Source organism: Salmo salar, chromosome 19 (assembly GCF_965601325.2).
Source record: "Salmo salar chromosome 19, fSalSal1, whole genome shotgun sequence".
Lineage (NCBI taxonomy): Eukaryota > Metazoa > Chordata > Actinopteri > Salmoniformes > Salmonidae > Salmo > Salmo salar.
Window position 1 is genome coordinate 34461492 of NC_138309.1, and position 19823 is coordinate 34481314.

General features: G+C 40.9%; 1 protein-coding gene across 1 annotated transcript in view; it reads left to right on the forward strand.

The window, feature by feature from the left end:
• Positions 1-12634, forward strand: part of sipa1l2a (signal-induced proliferation-associated 1like 2, genome duplicate a) — a 735281-nt gene extending 722647 nt beyond the window's left edge. Inside the window, exons 21-23 of the mRNA XM_082965719.1 lie at positions 1867-1984; positions 5748-5829; positions 8714-12634. Of these exons, the coding sequence (XP_082821845.1) occupies positions 1867-1984; positions 5748-5829; positions 8714-8860 (347 nt within the window). The 3' untranslated portion in view covers positions 8861-12634. The remainder of the gene's footprint in view (positions 1-1866; positions 1985-5747; positions 5830-8713) is intronic.
• Positions 12635-19823: the final 7189 nt, after the last annotated feature.

A 19823-nucleotide genomic window follows, 5' to 3' on the forward strand; every position in this document is an offset into this window, starting at 1 on the left:
ATGATATCACAATGCTAGTTTTAAACATGTTTTGAGGATATGCAGTGTTGTTTACAATTACAATGTTTTACAAACAATAGAGTAACCATGCTTCTATTTTGGGTTCTGATGGAGTGTGACTGTTAAACTAAGCTCCTCAGGCATTTACAAGTTATATCATTCAACAATCAATGGGTATATTTCATTAATACACAAGTCCAAAAATGGATGAAGAAACTGCAGATTTCCCATTTAATCTGCTTCTATTAATTATGCAGATGCCTTGATGTGGAGTTTCCTACTGGAGGGAGGATGAGAGGGGGAGGACAGGGACAGAGAGGAGAGGAGAGGAGAGGTCCTTGTATATTGGGTTAGGGAGAGGAGAGGAGAGGTCCTTGTATATTGGGTTAGGGAGAGGAGAGGTCCTTGTATATTGGGTTAGGGAGAGGAGAGCAGAGGTCCTTGTATATTGGGTTAGGGAGAGGAGAGGAGAGGTCCTTGTATATTGGGTTAGGGAGAGGAGAGGAGAGGTCCTTGTATTTTGGGTTAGGGAGAGGAGAGGTCCTTGTATATTGGGTTAGGGAGAGGAGTGGAGAGGTCCTTGTATTTTGGGTTAGGGAGAGGAGAGGAGAGGAGAGGAGAGGAGAGGAGAGGAGAGGGAGAGGAGAGGAGAGGAGAGGAGAGGAGAGGAGAGGAGAGGAGAGGAGAGGAGAGGAGAGGAGAGGTCCTTGTATTTTGGGTTAGGGAGAGGAGAGGAGAGGTCCTTGTATATTGGGTTAGGGAGAGGAGAGGAGAGATCCTTGTATTTTGGGTTAGGGAGAGGAGAGGAGAGGAGAGGAGAGGAGAGGAGAGGAGAGGAGAGGAGAGGAGAGGAGAGGAGAGGAGAGGAGAGGAGAGGAGAGGAGAGGAGAGGGGAGGGGAGGGGAGGAGAGGGGCAGGAGAGGAGAGGTCCTTGTATATTGGGTTAGGGAGAGGAGAGATCATTGTATATTGGGTTAGGGAGAGGAGAGCAGAGGTCCTTGTATTTTGGGTTAGGGAGAGGAGAGATCATTGTATATTGGGTTAGGGAGAGGAGAGGAGAGGAGAGGAGAGGAGAGGAGAGGAGAGGAGAGGAGAGGAGAGGAGAGGAGAGGAGAGGAGAGGAGAGGAGAGGAGAGGAGAGGAGAGGAGAGGAGAGGAGAGGTCCTTGTATATTGGGTTAGGGAGAGGAGAGATCATTGTATATTGGGTTAGGGAGAGGAGAGCAGAGGTCGTTGTATATTGGGTTAGGGAGAGGAGATGAGAGGTCCTTGTATATTGGGTTAGGGAGAGGAGAGGTCCTTGTATATTGGGTTAGGGAGAGGAGAGATCATTGTATATTGGGTTAGGGAGAGGAGAGCAGAGGTCCTTGTATTTTGGGTTAGGGAGAGGAGAGGCGAGGTCCTTGTATATTGGGTTAGTGAAAGGAGAGATCCTTGTATATTGGGCTAGGGAGAGGAGAGGTCCTTGTATATTGGGCTAGGGAGAGGAGAGGTCCTTGTATATTGGGTTAAGGAGAGGAGAGGTCCTTGTATATTGGGTTAGGGAGAGGAGAGGTCCTTGTATTTTGGGTTTGGGAGAGGAGAGGAGAGGTCCTTGTATTTTAGGTTAGGGAGGGTTTTTCTTTTAATTTGTTTTCTGTAGCTTTATATAATAAAACCAAAATGACTTAATTAAAGTAATCGATATAATAAAACCCAACTTACTTAAAATAATCAATATAATAAAACCCAACTTACTTAAAGTAATTGATATAATAATTGAACTGTCTTTATGGTTATATATTGTTGATTGGAGTTTGTTATAGATGCATGCTAACATTAAACACAGTTATGATTGAGCCTGTTTCCTGCTTGCTGTGTGTCCCAGACCAGCGGGTGGCGTCTTTCTGCACCATGACCGACATGCAGAGGGCCGAGGCGCTCCAAATCTCACAGGAACTGACCAGACGTGTGGCTGCAGCTGAGGGGGCCGCCCTAGAGGCAGGGTGAGAACCTAATCACTAGTAGTATACATACCAAACCATAATATACCATACCATAGTAAACCATACTACACTATACTATACTATACCATACTATACTATACTACACCATGCCATAGTAAAGCATAATATACCATACCATACCATACCATACCATACTATACCACAATATGCTATACTATACCATACTACACCATACTATACCACATCATGCCATAGTATACTATACACTACCATACTATACTATACTACACCATGCCATAGTATACCATAATACACTACACTATACATACTGCACTATACCATACTACACCATAATATACTATACCATACCATACTATACTACACCGTGCCATAGTAAACCATACTATACAATACTATACCATACTATACTATACCATACTATACCATACCATACTACACCATGCCATAGTATACCATACTATACTATGCAATACCATACTATATTACACCATGCCATAGTAAACCATAATATACTATACTATACCATACTATACTACACCATGCCATAGTAAACCATAATATACCATACCAGACTATACCACAATATACTATACTATACCATACTACACCATACTATACTATACCACGTCATGCCATAGTATACTACACTATACCATACTACACTATACTACACCGTGCCATAGTATAACATAATATACTAAACTATACCATACTATGCTATACCATACCATACTACACCATGCATAGTAAACCATACTATACTATACTATGCTATACTATACTATACTATACCATACTATACTACACCATGCCATGGTAAACCATACTATACCATACCATACTATACTATACTATACTATACCATGCTATACCATACCATACTACACCATGCCATAGTATACCATAATATACTATACAATACCATACTATACTACACCATGCCATAGTAAACCATAATATACTATACTATACCATACTATACTACACCATGCCATAGTAAACCATAATATACCATACCATACCATACCATACCATACTATACCATACCATACCATACTATACCATACTATACTATACCATAGTAAACCATTATATACTATATCATACCATACTATACTACACCATGCCATAGTAAACCATAATATATGATACTATACCACACCATGCCATAGTAAACCATAATATACTATACCATACCCTACCATACTATACTATACCATACTAAACCATACCATACTATACCATACCATACTATACCATACTATACTACACCATGCCATACTATACTATACTATACTACACCATGCCATAGTAAACCATAATATACTATACTATACGTCACCATGTCATAGTAAACCATAATATACTATACTACACCATGCCATAGTAAACCATAATATACCATACCATACTATACTATAACCTACCATATCATACTATTCCATACTACACGGCATCATACTATTCCATACCATATCATACTATTCAATAACATACTATACCATACTATGTCATACTGTAATATACTACTCTATACTATGCTATACCATGCTATACTATACCATACTACACTGCATCATACCGCACTATACTACACTGTACTATACTATACCATATTATACTGTACTACACTATACTATTCTACACTATGCTATACCATGCTATACTATACCATACTACACTGCATCATACCGTACTATACTACACCATACTGTACCATACTATACTGTACCATACTATTTTATACCATACTAAATGATTCCATAACATACTATACCATACTATACAATACTATACTATAGTATACCATACCATGTCATGTCATACTATACTTTACTATACTATACCATACCACACTATACCATACCATGTCATGTCATACTATACTATACCATACCATACTGTACCATACCCCATCACCCTATACAATACCGTACCAGACCATACCATACCACATCACACTATACTATACTATACCTTACCATACTATACTATACATTTACATTTACATTTACATTTAAGTCATTTAGCAGATGCTCTTATCCAGAGCGACTTACAAAATGGTGCATTCACCTTATGATATCCAGTGGAACAACCACTTTACAATAGTGCATCTAAATATTTTAAGGGGGGGGGGGTTAGAAGGATTACTTTATCCTATCCTAGGTATTCCCTAAAGAGGTGGGGTTTCAGGTGTCTCCGGAAGGTGGTGATTGACTCCGCTGTCCTGGCGTCGTGAGGGAGCTTGTTCCACCATTGGGGTGCCAGAGCAGCGAACAGTTTTGACTGGGCTGAGCGGGAACTGTGCTTCCTCAGAGGTAGGGGGGCCAGCAGGCCAGTGGTGGATGAACGCAGTGCCCTTGTTTGGGTGTAGGGCCTGATCAGAGCCTGAAGGTATGGAGGTGCCGTTCCCTTCACAGCTCCGTAGGCAATCACCATGGTCTTGTAGCGGATGCGAGCTTCAACTGGAAGCCAGTGGAGAGAGCGGAGGAGCGGGGTGACGTGAGAGAACTTGGGAAGGTTGAACACCAGACGGGCTGCGGCGTTCTGGATGAGTTGTAGGGGTTTAATGGCACAGGCAGGCAGCCCAGCCAACAGCGAGTTGCAGTAATCCAGACGGGAGATGACAAGTGCCTGGATTAGGACCTGCGCCGCTTCCTGTGTGAGGCAGGGTCGTACTCTGTGAATGTTGTAGAGCATGAACCTACAGGATCGGGTCACCGCCTTGATGTTAGTGGAGAACGACAGGGTGTTGTCCAGGATCACGCCAAGGTTCTTAGCACTCTGGGAGGATACCATACCATACCATGCTATACCATACTATACCATGCCATACCACACCACATCACACCATACTATACCACATTGCACCATACTATACCACATCACACCATACTATACCACATCACACTCTACTATACCACATCACACCATACTATACCACATCACACTATACTATACCACATCACACTATACTATACCACATCACACTATACTGTACCACATCACACCATACTATACCACATCACACTATACTATACCACATCACACTATACTATACCTCATCACACCATACTATACCACATCACACCATACTATACCACATCACACCATACTATACCACATCACACTATACTATACCACATCACACCATACTATACCACATCACACCATACTATACCGCATCACACCATACTATACCACATCACAGCACATCACACCATACTATACCATCCTATAGTATACCACATCACACCATACTATACTATATTATACCACATCACATCACACCATACTATACTATACTATATTATACCACATCACACCATACTGTACTATACTATATTATACCACATCACACCATACTATACTATACTATACCACATCACACCATACTATACCACATCACAGCACATCACACCATACTATACCATACTATATTATACCACATCACATCATAATATACTATACTATATTATACCACATCACGCCATACTATACTATACTATATTATACCACATCACACCATACTATACTATACTATATTATACCACATCACACCATACTATACAATACCATACTATATTATACCACATCACACCATACTATACCATCACACCATATAGACATAAATTACAGCTGAGGGGAGCGCTCTAAAGGCAAGGTAGGAGCTGCCATATCGCCACCTCAAACAACCTAATCATCATGAATGCAAATACCTTATAGGCTAGTATGTGTCTTTTATAACCAATATAAAATCTATCTTTATGTGTTTGTCCAGGAACAGCTCTCCCTCCACTCTGACTGGTAAAGTCAACCAACTGGAGGTGATCCTGAGACAACTGCAGTATGACCTCAGAAAGGTACGGCACTCTCTTCACTTCTTGGTCTTCGTCTTTTTCTTCTTCTCTCTTCCCACGCCTCCAGACACAATGGCCCTCAAAGGAAAATGTGTTGGCAACTATAGTTTTAGGCTTCCGAATGGCGCAGCGGTCTAAGGCACTGCATCTCAGTGCTAGAGGCATTACTACAGACCCTGGATCGATCCCGGGCTGTATCACAACCGGCCATGATCGTGAGAATTAGTTCTTAAGTACGGTGTAATGGTGTGGTGTGATGTGGTGTAATGGTATAATGGTATAGTGTAATGGTGTAATTGTATGGTGTAATGGTGAAATGGTATGGTGTAATGGTGTAATAGTATGGTGAAATGGTGTAATGATGTAATGATATAGTTTAATTGTGTATTGGTATGATATGGTGCAATGGTATAGTGGTATGCTGGTATGGTGTACTATTATGGTGTAATGGTATTGTGTATTGGTGTAATGGTTTGATGTAATGGTATAATGGTAAGGTGTAATATTGTAATGGTAATGCTGGTAATGGTGCAATTGTATGGTGTAATGGTATAATGGTATGGTGTAATGGTGTGATGATATTGTGTAATGGTGTGGTGTAATGGTATAATGGTATGGTATAATATTACAGTGTAATGGTATGGTGTAATGGTATGGTTTAATTGTGTAATGGTGTAATAGTATGGTGAAATGGTATGGTGTAATGCTACAGTGTAATGGTATGGTGTAATTGGGTAATGGTATTTTGCCATGGTGTAATGGTATGGTTTAATTGTGTAATGGTGTAATAGTATGGCGTAATGGTATGGTGTAATGGTATGGTGTAATGGCATGGTGTAATGGTATGGTTTAATTGTGTAATGGTGTAATAGTATGGTGTAATGCTACAGTGTAATGTTGTAATGGTTTGGAGTAATGGCATGGTGTAATAATATGGTGTAATGGTATGGTGTAATGGTGTATTGATATGGTGTAATGGTGTAATGGTGTAATGGTGTATTGATATGGTGTAATGGTATAATGATGTAATGGTGTAATGATTTGGTATAATGGTATGGTGTAATGGTATAACAGTGTGGTGTAATGGTGTAATTGTACGGTGTAATGGTATAATGGTATGGTGTAATGGTATGGTGTAATGGTATGGTGTAATGGTGTAATGATTTGGTGTAATGGTATAATGGTATGGTGTAATAATGTAATGATATGGTGTAATGGTATAACGGTGTGGTGTAATGGTGTAATTGTACGGTGTAATGGTATAATGGTATGGTGTAATGGTATGGTGTAATGGTGTAATGATTTGGTGTAATGGTATAATGGTATGGTGTAATAATGTAATGCTATGGTGAAATGGTATAACGGTGTGGTGTAATGGTGTAATTGTACGGTGTAATGGTATAATGGTATGGTGTAATGGTGTAATAATGTAATGATATGGTGTAATGGTATAACGCTATGGTGTAATTGTGTAATGTTATAATGGTATGGTGTAATGGTGTAATTGTATGGTGTAATGGTGTAATTGTATGGTGTAATGGTGAAATGGTATGGTGTAATGGTATAATGGTGTGGTGTAATGGTATAATGGTATGCTGTAATGGTGTAATAGTATGGTGAAATGGTGTGATGGTGTAAAATATGGTTCTAATGGTATGGTTCAGTGGTATAATGTTAATGTGTATTGGAATGGTGTAACGGTATGGTGTAACGGTATGGTGTAATGGTATAATGGTTTAATGGTATGATTTAATGTTTATGTACGGTGTAATGGTATAATGGTATAGTTTAATGGTGTGGTGTAATGGTGTAATGGAATGGTACGGTGTAATGGTATAATGGTATGGTTTAATGGTGTAGCTGTATGGTGTATAGGTTTAATGGCATAACATATGGTGTAATGTAATGGTATGCTGTAATGGTATAATGGTGTGATGTAATGGTATGGTGTAATGGTGTAATGGTGTGGTGTAATGGTGTGGTGTAATGGTATGGTGTAATGGTGTAATGGTATGGTTTAATGGTGTAATGGTATGGTGTAATGGTGTAATGGTATGGTGTAATGGTATGGTGTAATGGAATGGTGTAATGGTATAATGGTATGATTTAATGGTGTAACGGTATGGTGTATAGGTTTAATGGCATAATGTATGGTGTAATGGTGTAATGGTATGGTGTAATGATGTAATGGTGTGGTGTAATGGTATGGTGTAATGGTGTAATGGTATGGTGTAATGGTGTAATGGTGTGGTGTAATGGTATAGTGTAATGGTGTAATGGTGTAATGGTATGGTGTGATGGTATGGTGTAATGGTGTAATGGTATGGTGTAATGGTGCAATGTTATGGTGTAATGGTGTAATGGTATGGTGTAATGGTGTAATGGTATGGTGTAATGGTATGGTGTAATGGTATGGTATAATTGTATAAGGGTCTCTTTCCTCAATCACTACCTAGCCAACCTCTCTTCCTTCCTCTCCTTATTGTGTCTTGGCTCTCCACTCCCTTATTAACCCTAGGAAGACTACAGGAAACCCATATACACTACAGCTGGCTGAGTGCTGCCTGACTGTAGAAGCGAATGTCCCCTTTTTAAGTTGGTTAGATAAAAGTCACGTAGCTACTAGTCTGATAAGCCAAGAACAACATGGTGTGTTTGTGATTTTACAGCTATTTGTGAACCCATACCTTTCGCCAAGTGAGTGATACGAGACCGTTAGCCTCCATCTGAAATGGCATCCATTTCAGACAAAACCCGAATACTGAGTGTTGATCTCCTCCTCAGGAGCAGGAGGACCAGGAGGTGTTACTGCAGGTTGAGGTTAGGGTTTGGGTCAGGGGTTAGAGGTCAGTGTTAATATGATATGTTCTCTCTCTCTCTCTACCAGGAGAAGGAGGACAAGGTGTTGTTGCAGGTAGAGGTGCAGCACCTGAGACAAGACAACATGAGACTACAGGAGGAGAGTCAGACATCAGCCGCTCAACTCAGGAAGTTTACTGAATGGTTCTTCCACACTATCGACAAGAAACCCTGAAACTGTACTGGAGAACTAATGCTCCTGGGGAACAAGGAAACTTTACTACCCCAGGGGGCAACTGAACTCTGACGACTACTGCCATACTACTGCACTGAGAGATACCTACTGCCCAAGGAGCAATGGAACCCTTTACTGCCCTGGGGGGCAACTAGACTTCTCGAATGCCACATGGACAGACAATTTCTACCCTGTGCTGTGTGGGAGAGCCTGTCTTGGGGAACCCCTCTGTCCCTTGGGGAACCCCTCTGTCCCTTGGGGAACCCCTCCTGTCCTGGGGAACCCCTCTGTCCTGGCGAACCCCTCTGTCCCCTGGGGAACCCCTCCTGTCCTGGGGAACCCCTCCTGTCCTGGGGGACCCCTTTGTCCTGGGGAACCCCTCTGTCCCCTGGGGAACCCCTCTGTCCCCTGGGGAACCCCTCTGTCCTGGGGAACCCCTCAAGAGGAATCAACTTAATGTCTGCTAATCTGCACCAGGAGGCACCATGAGGAATCAACTTAATGTCTGCTCCTTTATCTGCACCACGAGGCACCAAGAGGAATCAACTTAATGTCTGCTATCTGCACCAACCATGTGGCAGACCTGGACTGTAAAGGCACAGTGGGATAAAACATTTTTTTTTAAATGAATGTAGCTCAACTGACCTGAGAAGTATTTTTTACTGTCTGTTTCCTCAACGTTCCTAAAGTCACAAACACTTAGAAGCCGACCTGATGTTTGATCCAAACTCTTTGATTTTTAATACTTTTGCTTCATCTTTATGTTCTTCACTGTTGTAATATAGAATCACAAAGGGGGACAGTAGGTTTGATGTTAAAAGGTGCTCTCCTCCTCTCACGTGTTGTCGCTGTCGGATGAAAACTTCTTATCTCCACAACAGAACATTTTCAGGAAATGGGAAAAACTGCCATATTTTCCCATTAACAATTAACGAAACCTCCAAAGTTAAAAAAATTAATAATTTTTCTTGTCCTAGAGTCATGAAGTGTTCAGAGTACATTGCGGGGAGTTACTGCTTTCAATTTCTGTAAACAAATAAAAATAATACTAAATACTAAACAGTAAAATTGCAAAAATTGAGTTAGAAGGTTTTCATTCGACAGCATTTCTAAAAACCTATCTATCACTAGTGTTTATATGCCGCTGTCACCACGTCTTAGCAATAACAAAGTAGTTGTTATTATAAAAGTGTGTTTTTAAAAGTTAGCAGCACAAATGTAAGCAGTTCCTGTGGGGAGACTGACGGTTGTATTTGTCATGTATTGATATCCTACAAGAGACTGTGCCTGTGGGTCTATATAGGTGTAGAATAGTATGGGTCCTTTCTCTTTGCTTTCGTTGTGACTACTCTTAAACACATGCCTTGTCCATGGATCGCTCAGTTGATACACAAACCTGGGCTGCATACCACAAGGCACACTATTCCCTACATAGTGCACTACTTTTGGTCAAGATTAGGTCAAAAGTAGTGCACTACAAATTAGGAATAGGGTGCCATTTGTGATGCAGCTCCCTAATGCGTTATAATCACAGTAGCAATCTGGGCCCATAGGGCTCTGGTCTAAAGTAGTGCACTATATAGGGTGCCATGTAGGATACAGGCAATCACACTCACAATGTCAAAATGTCTTTCTCTGTACATAAGCTCCTTGACTGAAGTGTCTTGTTGTATTTCAAATTTATTGAAACTGATTTCACCTGAAGTTGATTATTTGATTAATTAAGCATCATATATAGATTTTCCTTTTTCATCACTAAATTTGGAAAAAGCTCTGTTTATGTTGTAAATTATGTGTGAAGCTTAATTTACAGGGCAGAATTATATTAAAATATACAAATGATTATTCTTGTTGACCTTGTCCCAGAACTCTGGTCTAAAAGTAGTGCACTAAATAGGGAATAGGGCGCCATTTGGGACACATTCTTGTTTGTTTTGATTTGGAGATGATTCCAACGTTTGGATGCTGCTAGATGATACGTCTGCTGGTTTGTTGCTTTTACAACAATGTCTTTCTACATTTACCTGGTTCAGCTGACATGAGACATGATAGGTTGCTTTGGTTTTCTAAATAAATGTAGTATGAAAATAACAAATGACTTTTCCTATGGTGTTTTAGCTCACAGAACAGGGACCATAACATGGACTAGACCACTGGCTGCAATGGAGAAACTGGGGTATTTGTTGTGGCTTTTCTGACCTGAACTCACAAAGCTGTTGAAGCAAAACATGTCCGTCTGGTAAAGGTCTGATATGTACAGTGTTACTATAGCATACCCTACTGTATTGGCAGTGGTAGTAGTGGTAGTAGTATGTTACCGTAGTATACCCTACTCTATTGACAGTGGTAGTAGTATGTTACTGTAGTATAACCTACTCTACTGACTATGGTAGTAGTATGTTACTATAGTATACCCTATTCTATTGACTATGGTAGTAGTATGTTACTATAGTAAACCCTACTCTATTGACAGTGGTAGTAGTATGTTACTGTAGTATACCCTACTCTATTGACAGTGGTAGTAGTATGTTACTATAGTTTATTTATTTATTTATTTTATTTTATTTTATTTCACCTTTATTTAACCAGGTAGGCAAGTTGAGAACAAGTTCTCATTTCCAACTGCGACCTGGCCAAGATAAAGCAAAGCAGTTCGACACATACAACAACACAGAGTTACACATGGAGTAAAACAAACAAGCATACCCTACTCTATTGACTATGGTAGTAGTGGTAGTAGTATTTTACTGTAGTATACTCTACTCTATTGACAGTGGTAGTAGTGGTAGTAGTATGTTACTGTAGTATACCCTACTCTATTGACAGTGGTAGTAGTATGTTACTGTAGTATACCCTACTATGTTGACTATGGTGGTGGTATGTTACTGTAGTATACCCTACTCTATTGACCGTGGGAGTAGTATGTTACTGCAGTATGCCCTACTCTATTGACAGTGGTAGTAGTGGTAGTGGTATGTTACTATAGTATACCCTACTCTATTGACAGTGGTAGTAGTACGTTACTATAGCATACCCTACTCTATTGACTATGGTAGTAGTGGTAGTATGCATGTTACTGTAGTATACCCTACTTTATTGACTATGGTAGTAGTATGTTACTGTAGTATACCCTACTCTATTGACAGTGGTAGTGGTATGTTACTGTAGTATACCCTACTCTATTGACTATGGTAGTAGTATTTTACTGTAGTATACCCGACTCTATTGACAGTGTTAGTAGTAAGTTACTATAGTATACCCTACTCTATTCACAGTGGCAGTGGTATGTTACTGTAGTATACCCTACTCTATTGACTATGGTAGTAGTGGTAGTGGTATTGTACTATAGTATACCCTACTCTATTGACAGTGGTATGTTACTATAGTATACCCTACTCTATTGACAGTGGTATTTTACTATAGTATACCCTACTCTATTGACTATGGTAGTAGTATGTTACTATACAGACTGTACCAGGTAATAACATGGTTATATACAGTGGGAAAAGGTAATAACATGGCTATATACAGGGAGTACCAGGTAATAACACGGCTATATACAAGGAGTTACCAGTGCAGAGTGGATGTACAGGGGTACCAGGTAGTTGAGGTAGATATGTACAGATACTGTATGTTCCCAGCACAGCATACATCTTGTATTTGATGTGTTTGTGGTTTGTTTTCTGCAGGGCTCCTACGTAAGAGAGACCTAGTTCTCAACATGAACCCTCTTAAAATAAAGGATCAATAAATACAACATGCTAAATGTATAGATTTCCTTTGTCCCGTGTCCTTCATACTGTAGTGCAACTCACTGTGTCCTCTATGTTCTATTACAGTCAATCAGTAAATGGGTCTGTAGGATGAATTGAAAACAATATTCTAACCTGGTTTCTTTTCTCGCCACCAAGTTATTACCACAGGGCACAGTCAGTCCCTCTGAGAGTAGTATGGGCTTTAGAATGATGTGTTCAATGCCTGTACTACTGTGACTAGATGCTGTGTTATTGTGACTAGATGCTGTGCTACTGTGACTAGATGCTGTACTACTGTGACTAGATGTTGTATTACTTTGACTAGATGCTGTGCTACTGTGATTAGATGCTGTGTTACTGTGGCTAGATTCTGTACTACTGTGACTAGATGCTGTACTACTGTGACTAGATGCTGTACTACTGTGACTAGATGCTGTACTACTGTGACTAGATGCTGTGTTACTGTGGCTAGATGCTGTACTACTGTGACTAGATGCGGTACTGCTGTGACTAGATGCTGTACTACTGTGACTAGATGCTGTACTACTGTGACTAGATGCTGTGTTACTGTGACTAGATGCTGTACTACTGTGACTAGATGCTGTGTTACTGTGACTAGATGATGTACTACTGTGACTAGATGCTGTCCTACTGTGATTAGATGCTGTGCTACTGTGACTAGATGCTGTGTTACTGTGACTAGATGCTGTACTACTGTGACTAGATGCTGTACTACTGTGATTAGATGCTGTGCTACTGTGACTAGATGCTCTGTTACTGTGACTAGATGCTGTACTACTGTGACTAGATGCTGTACTACTGTGACTAGATGCTGTACTACCGTGACTAGATGCTGTACTACTTTGACTAGATGCTGTACTACTGTGACTAGATGCTGTACTACTGTGACTAGATGCTGCGCTACTGTGACTAGATGCTGTACTACTGTGACTAGATGATGCGCTACTGTGGCTAGATGCTGTACTATTGTGACTAGATGCTGTACTACCGTGACTAGATGCTGTACTACCGTGACTAGATGCTGTACTACCATGACTAGATGCTGTACTACCGTGACTAGATGCTGTACTACCATGACTAGATGCTGTACTACCGTGACTAGATGCTGTACAACCTTAACTAGATGCTGTACTTCTGTGACTAAATGCTGTATGACTGTAACTAGATGCTGTACTACTGTGACTACTACTGTGACTAGATGCTGTACTACTGTGACTAGATGCTGTACTACTGTGACTAGATGCTGTATTACTGTGACTAGATGTTGTATTACTGTGACTAGATGCTGTACTACTGTGACTACTACTGTGACTAGATGCTGTACTACTGTGACTAGATGCTGTACTACTGTGACTAGATGCTGTACTACTGTGACTAGATGTTGTATTACTGTGGCTAGATGCTGTACTACTGTGACTAGATGCTGTACTACTGTGACTAGATGCTGTACTACTGTGACTAGATGCTGTACTACTGTTACTAGATGCTGTACTACTGTGACTAGATGTTGTATTACTGTGACTAGATGCTGTACTACTGTGACTAGATGCTGTACTACTGTGACTAGATGTTGTATTACTGTGGCTAGATGCTGTACTACTGTGACTAGATGCTGTACTACTGTGACTAGATGCTGTACTACTGTGACTACTACTGTGACTAGATGCTGTACTACTGTGACTAGATGCTGTACTACTGTGGCTAGATGCTGTACTACTGTGACTAGATGTTGTATTACTGTGACTAGATGCTGTACTACTGTGACTAGATGCTGTACTACTGTTACTAGATGCTGTACTACTGTGACTAGATGTTGTATTACTGTGACTAGATGCTGTACTACCGTGACTAGATGCTGTGCTACTGTGACTAGATGCTGTACTACTGTGAGTAGATGCTGTACTACTATGACTAGATGCTGTACTACTGTGACTAGATGCTGTACTACTGTGACTAGATGCTGTGCTACTGTGAGTCTGTATGTGTGTGTGTGTGTGTGTGTGTGTGTGTGTGTGTGTGTGTGTGTGTGCGTGTGCGTGTGCGTGTGCGTGTGCATGTGCAGGTGCGTGTGTGTGTGTGTGTGTGTGTGTGTGTGTGTGTGTGTGTGTGTGTGTGTGTGTGTGTGTGTGTGTGTTGTGTGTTTTACCTAAACAACAGATGCTGTTTTCTCTCTGGGGACGGTGCTACAAGTTATTGAATAATTAATTAAACATTTTCTATTATGGATAAATATAGTCGCTTTCTTCCTCCTGCTATACGACTACAGTCAGGAAGCCTGGGTCTCTGCAGGAGGAGGCTGTCCAATCACTACTCTGCAGGAGGAGGCTGTCAAATCACCCTACTCTGCAGGAGGAGACTGTCCAATCACCCTACTCTGCAGGAGGAGGCTGTCCAATCACTACTCTGCAGGAGGAGGCTGTCCAATCACCCTACTATGCAGGAGGAGGCTGTCCAATCACCCTACTCTGCAGGAGGAAACTGTCCAATCACTACTCTGCAGGAGGAGGCTGTCCAATCACCCTACTCTGCAAGAGGAGGCTGTCCAATCACCCTACTCTGCAAGAGGAGGCTGTCCAATCACCCTACTCTGCAGGAGGAGGCTGTCCAGTCACCCTACTCTGCAGGGTTTTATGGGTATGCAGTGCTTAATTTGAGCTGGATCCAGCCGGAACAGGATAGGGCACTTCTCTGTTCTGGACTGTTTTGTTCCTGAACATACTTGGGAGGATCCGTTATCTCTCATGGCATGAAAAATTATTTTCACTTTTTGCAATGTAAACATTTGCAATAAAAGATGTTACAAACAAAGAGACAAAGTTAATTCGACTTAATTCTCCTGCCCCCCCCCCCATCCCAAATGACAACTAGAATGAGATTCCTGTTCAATTATGTCTCTCAGCTCTGATAGACATGAACCTGGAACTCTCAGCCCTCCAGCATTGCACTTCATCGTTCATTTCCTTATAGAATCATAGTTGGGCGAATGGTTCCGGAGGAGCTGCAGAACCCCTGAGAAAGTAAAATAAAACTTGCCAAAGTTATAGAATTACTGCTGTCTTTTCAAAAGTAAATGAAATCATTCAGAAAAGCCAGGCATAGTCTACAGTCGGGAACACGTGGTAAATCTGTCATATTAAAACAGCATGCAGACAACAGGCCTAATCACAATACTTCAAATACAATCGCAGGAAAACACAGGTTGGAAAGCCAATGGCTCCTGCTGAAAAGACAAGATGAACCTGTCTGCTGTAGGTTACCAAAATATTTGATCAACTTCAAAATATTGTTTTACAAAGTAAAAGAAGATGAGATAGGCATTTCGCAGGAGCGCCACCTGCCAGCACCAGGGAGCGAGCTGCTCGTCATGTGAATCAGGGAAACTGGGAATAATTTTAGGACTATCATTTCCTCCTCATATTGTAATTTACAATCCGTCTCCACACACCTAGGATATTGATTATTTTATTATTACGATCATTACGACCATTACGATTATTTGTGCTGTATTAAAAAATATTCTGCCAAAGTCTCCAGTTGTGTGAAATGACGTAGAATTGCATGAAATGCGTTGATAAAAAGGGCCACATTTTTCCCAGACCTTAGACTACTAAAAATTTTCCCCATGTGTGCAACTATAAGTGATTCAACTCTACTGCTCTATGCCACCACGCAAATGTGATGACATGCATGCAATGTTTTTCTCATGCATTCCGGCACATCAGAGCTTCCCAAGTCACCACCCGATCGCTCACTTTTTGTTCCAGGACAACCAGATTTACAAACTAAGCACTGCGGGTAAACAGCTGCAGTGTCTCATGGGTAGAGCTGGTTTGGAACATGACTACATCCTGATTCTCCACCCTTCTTCCAAAGTGTGCACTTTGGAAGAAGTGTGTATAAGTGAGAATGCTACAGTGTAAATGGTGTGTTTGAGTTATCATGATTTGGTTCTGTGAGGTGTAGTGTAGTGAGGTGTTGTGTAGTGAGGTGTTGTGTAGTGAGGTGTTGTGTAGTGTAGTGAGGTGTAGTGTAGTGAGGTGTAGTGTAGTGAGGTGTAGTGTGGTGTAGTGTAGTGAGGTGTAGTGAGGTGAGGTGTAGTGTATTGAGGTGTAGTGTAGTGAGGTGTAGTGTAGTGAGGTGTAGTGTAGTGAGGTGTAGTGAGGTGTAGTGTAGTGAGGTGTAGTGAGGTGTAGTGAGGTGTAGTGTAGTGAGGTGTAGTGTAGTGAGGTAAAGTGTAGTGAGGTGTAGTGTATTGAGGTGTAGTGAAGTTTAGTGTAGTGTGGTGTAGTGTAGTGAGGTGAGGTGTAGTATAGTGAGGTGTAGTGAGGTGTAGTGTAGTGAGGTGTAGTGTAGTGAGGTGTAGTGAGGTGTAGTGTAGTGTAGTGTGGTGTAGTGAGGTGTAGTGTAGTAAGGTGTAGTGTAGTGTAGTGAGGTGTAGTGTAGTGAGGTGTAGTGAGGTGTAGTGTAGTGAGGTGTAGTGTAGTAAGGTGTAGTGTGTAGTGTGAAGTGTGTGAGGTGTAGTGTAGTGTAGCATAGTGCAGTGCGTAGTGTTGTGTATTGTGTAGTGGTTTGTGAGCTGTAGTGAGGTGTAGTGTATTAGTGTAGAATAGTGTGTTGTAGTGTGAGTGTAGTGTATTGTTGCGTAGTGTAGTGTACTGTTGTGTAGTGTATTGTTGTGTAGTGTAGTGTACTGTTGTGTAGTGTAGTGTATTGCTGTGTTGTGTATTGTTGTGTATTGTTGTGTAGTGTAGTGTATTGTTGTATAGTGTAGTGTATTGTTGTGTGGTGAGGTGAGGTGTATTGAGGTGTAGTGTAGTGAGGTGTGGTGAGGTGTAGTGTAGTGAGGTGTAGTGTAGTAAGGTGTGGTGAGGTGTAGTAAGGTGTAGTGTGGTGTAGTGTAGTGAGGTGTACTGTAGTGAGGTGTAGTGTGGTGTAGTGTAGTGAGGTGAGGTGTAGTGTGGTGTAGTGTAGTGAGGTGTAGTGTAGTGAGTTGAGGTGTAGTGTAGTAAGGTGTAGTGTGGTGAGGTGTAGTGTAGTGAGGTGTAGTGAGTTGTGGTGTAGTGAGGTGTAGTGTAGTGAGGTGTAGTGTAGTGAGGTGAGGTGTAGTGTAGTAAGGTGTAGTGTGGTGTAGTGAGGTATAGTGAGGTGTAGTAACGTGTAGTGTAGTGAGGTGTAGTGTGGTGTGGTGTAGTGTGGTGTAGTGAGGTGTAGTGTGGTGTAGTATAGTGAGGTGTAGTGTGGTGTAGTGTTGTGTAGTGTGGTGTAGTGTAGTGAGGTGTTGTGTAGTGAGGTGTAGTGTGGTGTGGTGTAGTGAGGTGTAGTGTGGTGTAGTGTAGTGAGGTGTAGTGTGGTGTAGCGTAGTGTAGTGAGGTGTAGTGTTGTGTAGTATAGTGAGCAGTGGGCTGTGAGCCATAGCGTCAGTATAGCAGATGGACTCTCATGCTCACTTGGGAAAGGAGCAACTGATTTCTAGTTTCCAACAGGGGTGTTTAGGAGAGAGGGGCATGCTGGATACTGCATCAGTGGACAGTGAGAGGCATGATGCTAGGCAGTGGTGGGAAAAAAAATCCCATTGTAAAGATACCTTAATAAAACCTCTTAGATGTAAATTCCCCGGGTTATGGGACCTGCCTGGTTCTGGTTCCGGCCGACATATTTGATTGTAAATCGATTTGTGGACACCGTAGATCGAAATGGCTTAAATTCAGCGAAAGCGTGGTTCCCACGGACACAGTAGTATATTTTCTGAGCCTGCGTGACATAGGATGTGAAATCTGAAACCATTTGAAGCTGGGATGTCTCGCCTACCATTTATTTGTTCTTCCGACTGTCCATCAACTCATGGCTGAACCCTGACAAAGCACATTCCTGCAATCGTTACATATCAGCGCAGCAGGGGAAAGCGGTTTCATCACTGTAGCACATTCAGAGATCGACATTCATCTAAAATTATTCATAGCTTTTAAACGGAAAACACTTTCTGTTTGTCATAGACAAGACTAATATGACATGAAAGGCGAGTTTGTAACGAGTTCGGGAAGCCAAGCTCGAGCTCTGGGAGACGTTCACAGTGATAGGGTCGTTGATCAAGACCTTTAGATAATAGGAAATAGACCAACAAAAACATACAAATATGTATTTTACACTCATAAGGAAGGTTAAATCTTATTCTTCGTCGTTTTATAATTTGAATATATTATATTTCTAAAGCATATGAGTCATTTCAAGCCTTATTCATCCAGTTTAGTTGAATAGAAAATACATCATATCAAATATTTATAATATTTGTACTGAGTGCTGGAGCTTGTGTCCTCAGAGGTTACTACACCTCAGCAATTAATGACAATTTTGACCAGAAAGGTGAGATTTTAAGCTTTATTTGAGTATGCAGCATTACTAGTTATTGTTCATGGCCTCTCATGATAAATAATCACTTTTGGGGATTACATAGATTGCAATTTTGATTACATTTAGTACTACTTGAGTAAATGTATTTGGTTTTAAATATACTTATGTATCAAAAGTAAATGTAATTGATCAAATATACACAGTGACTTCAGAAAGTTTTCACACCCCTTGACTTTTTCCAAATGTACTTTTTTCCAGCCTGAATTTAATCTGGATTAAATTTAGATTATGTCTCACTGGCCTACACACAGTACCTCATAATGTCAAAGTGAAATTATGTTTTGAATCAATAAGTATGTGGCTGCATCATGTTATGGGTATGCTTGTCATCGGCAAGGACTAGGGAGTTTTTTTTAGGATAAAAAATTAACTGAATTCCGTAAATATTTATCCCAAAAAACACGCCTACTCTGCAAATGCCCTTCTGTGTTGTCGCTCTGCTTTTTGCTTGTTTGTTGTGACTTGGCTACCTGCCTATTTTTTAGGCATTGTATTCATGTGGCAATATATCAGTAGATTTGTAATTTAACACATTCATGAAGATTTTACACTTTTATGGAGAGATGTAAAATCAGACATGAAATCAGCGGCCACTTTAATAAATGGAACACTAGTCACTTTAACCTGTTGGGGCTAGGGGGCAGTATTTTCACGGCTGGATAAAAAAACGTACCCGATTTAATCTGGTTACTAATCCTACCCAGTAACTAGAATATGCATATACTTATTATATATGGATAGAAAACACCCTAAAGTTTCTAAAACTGTTTGAATGGTGT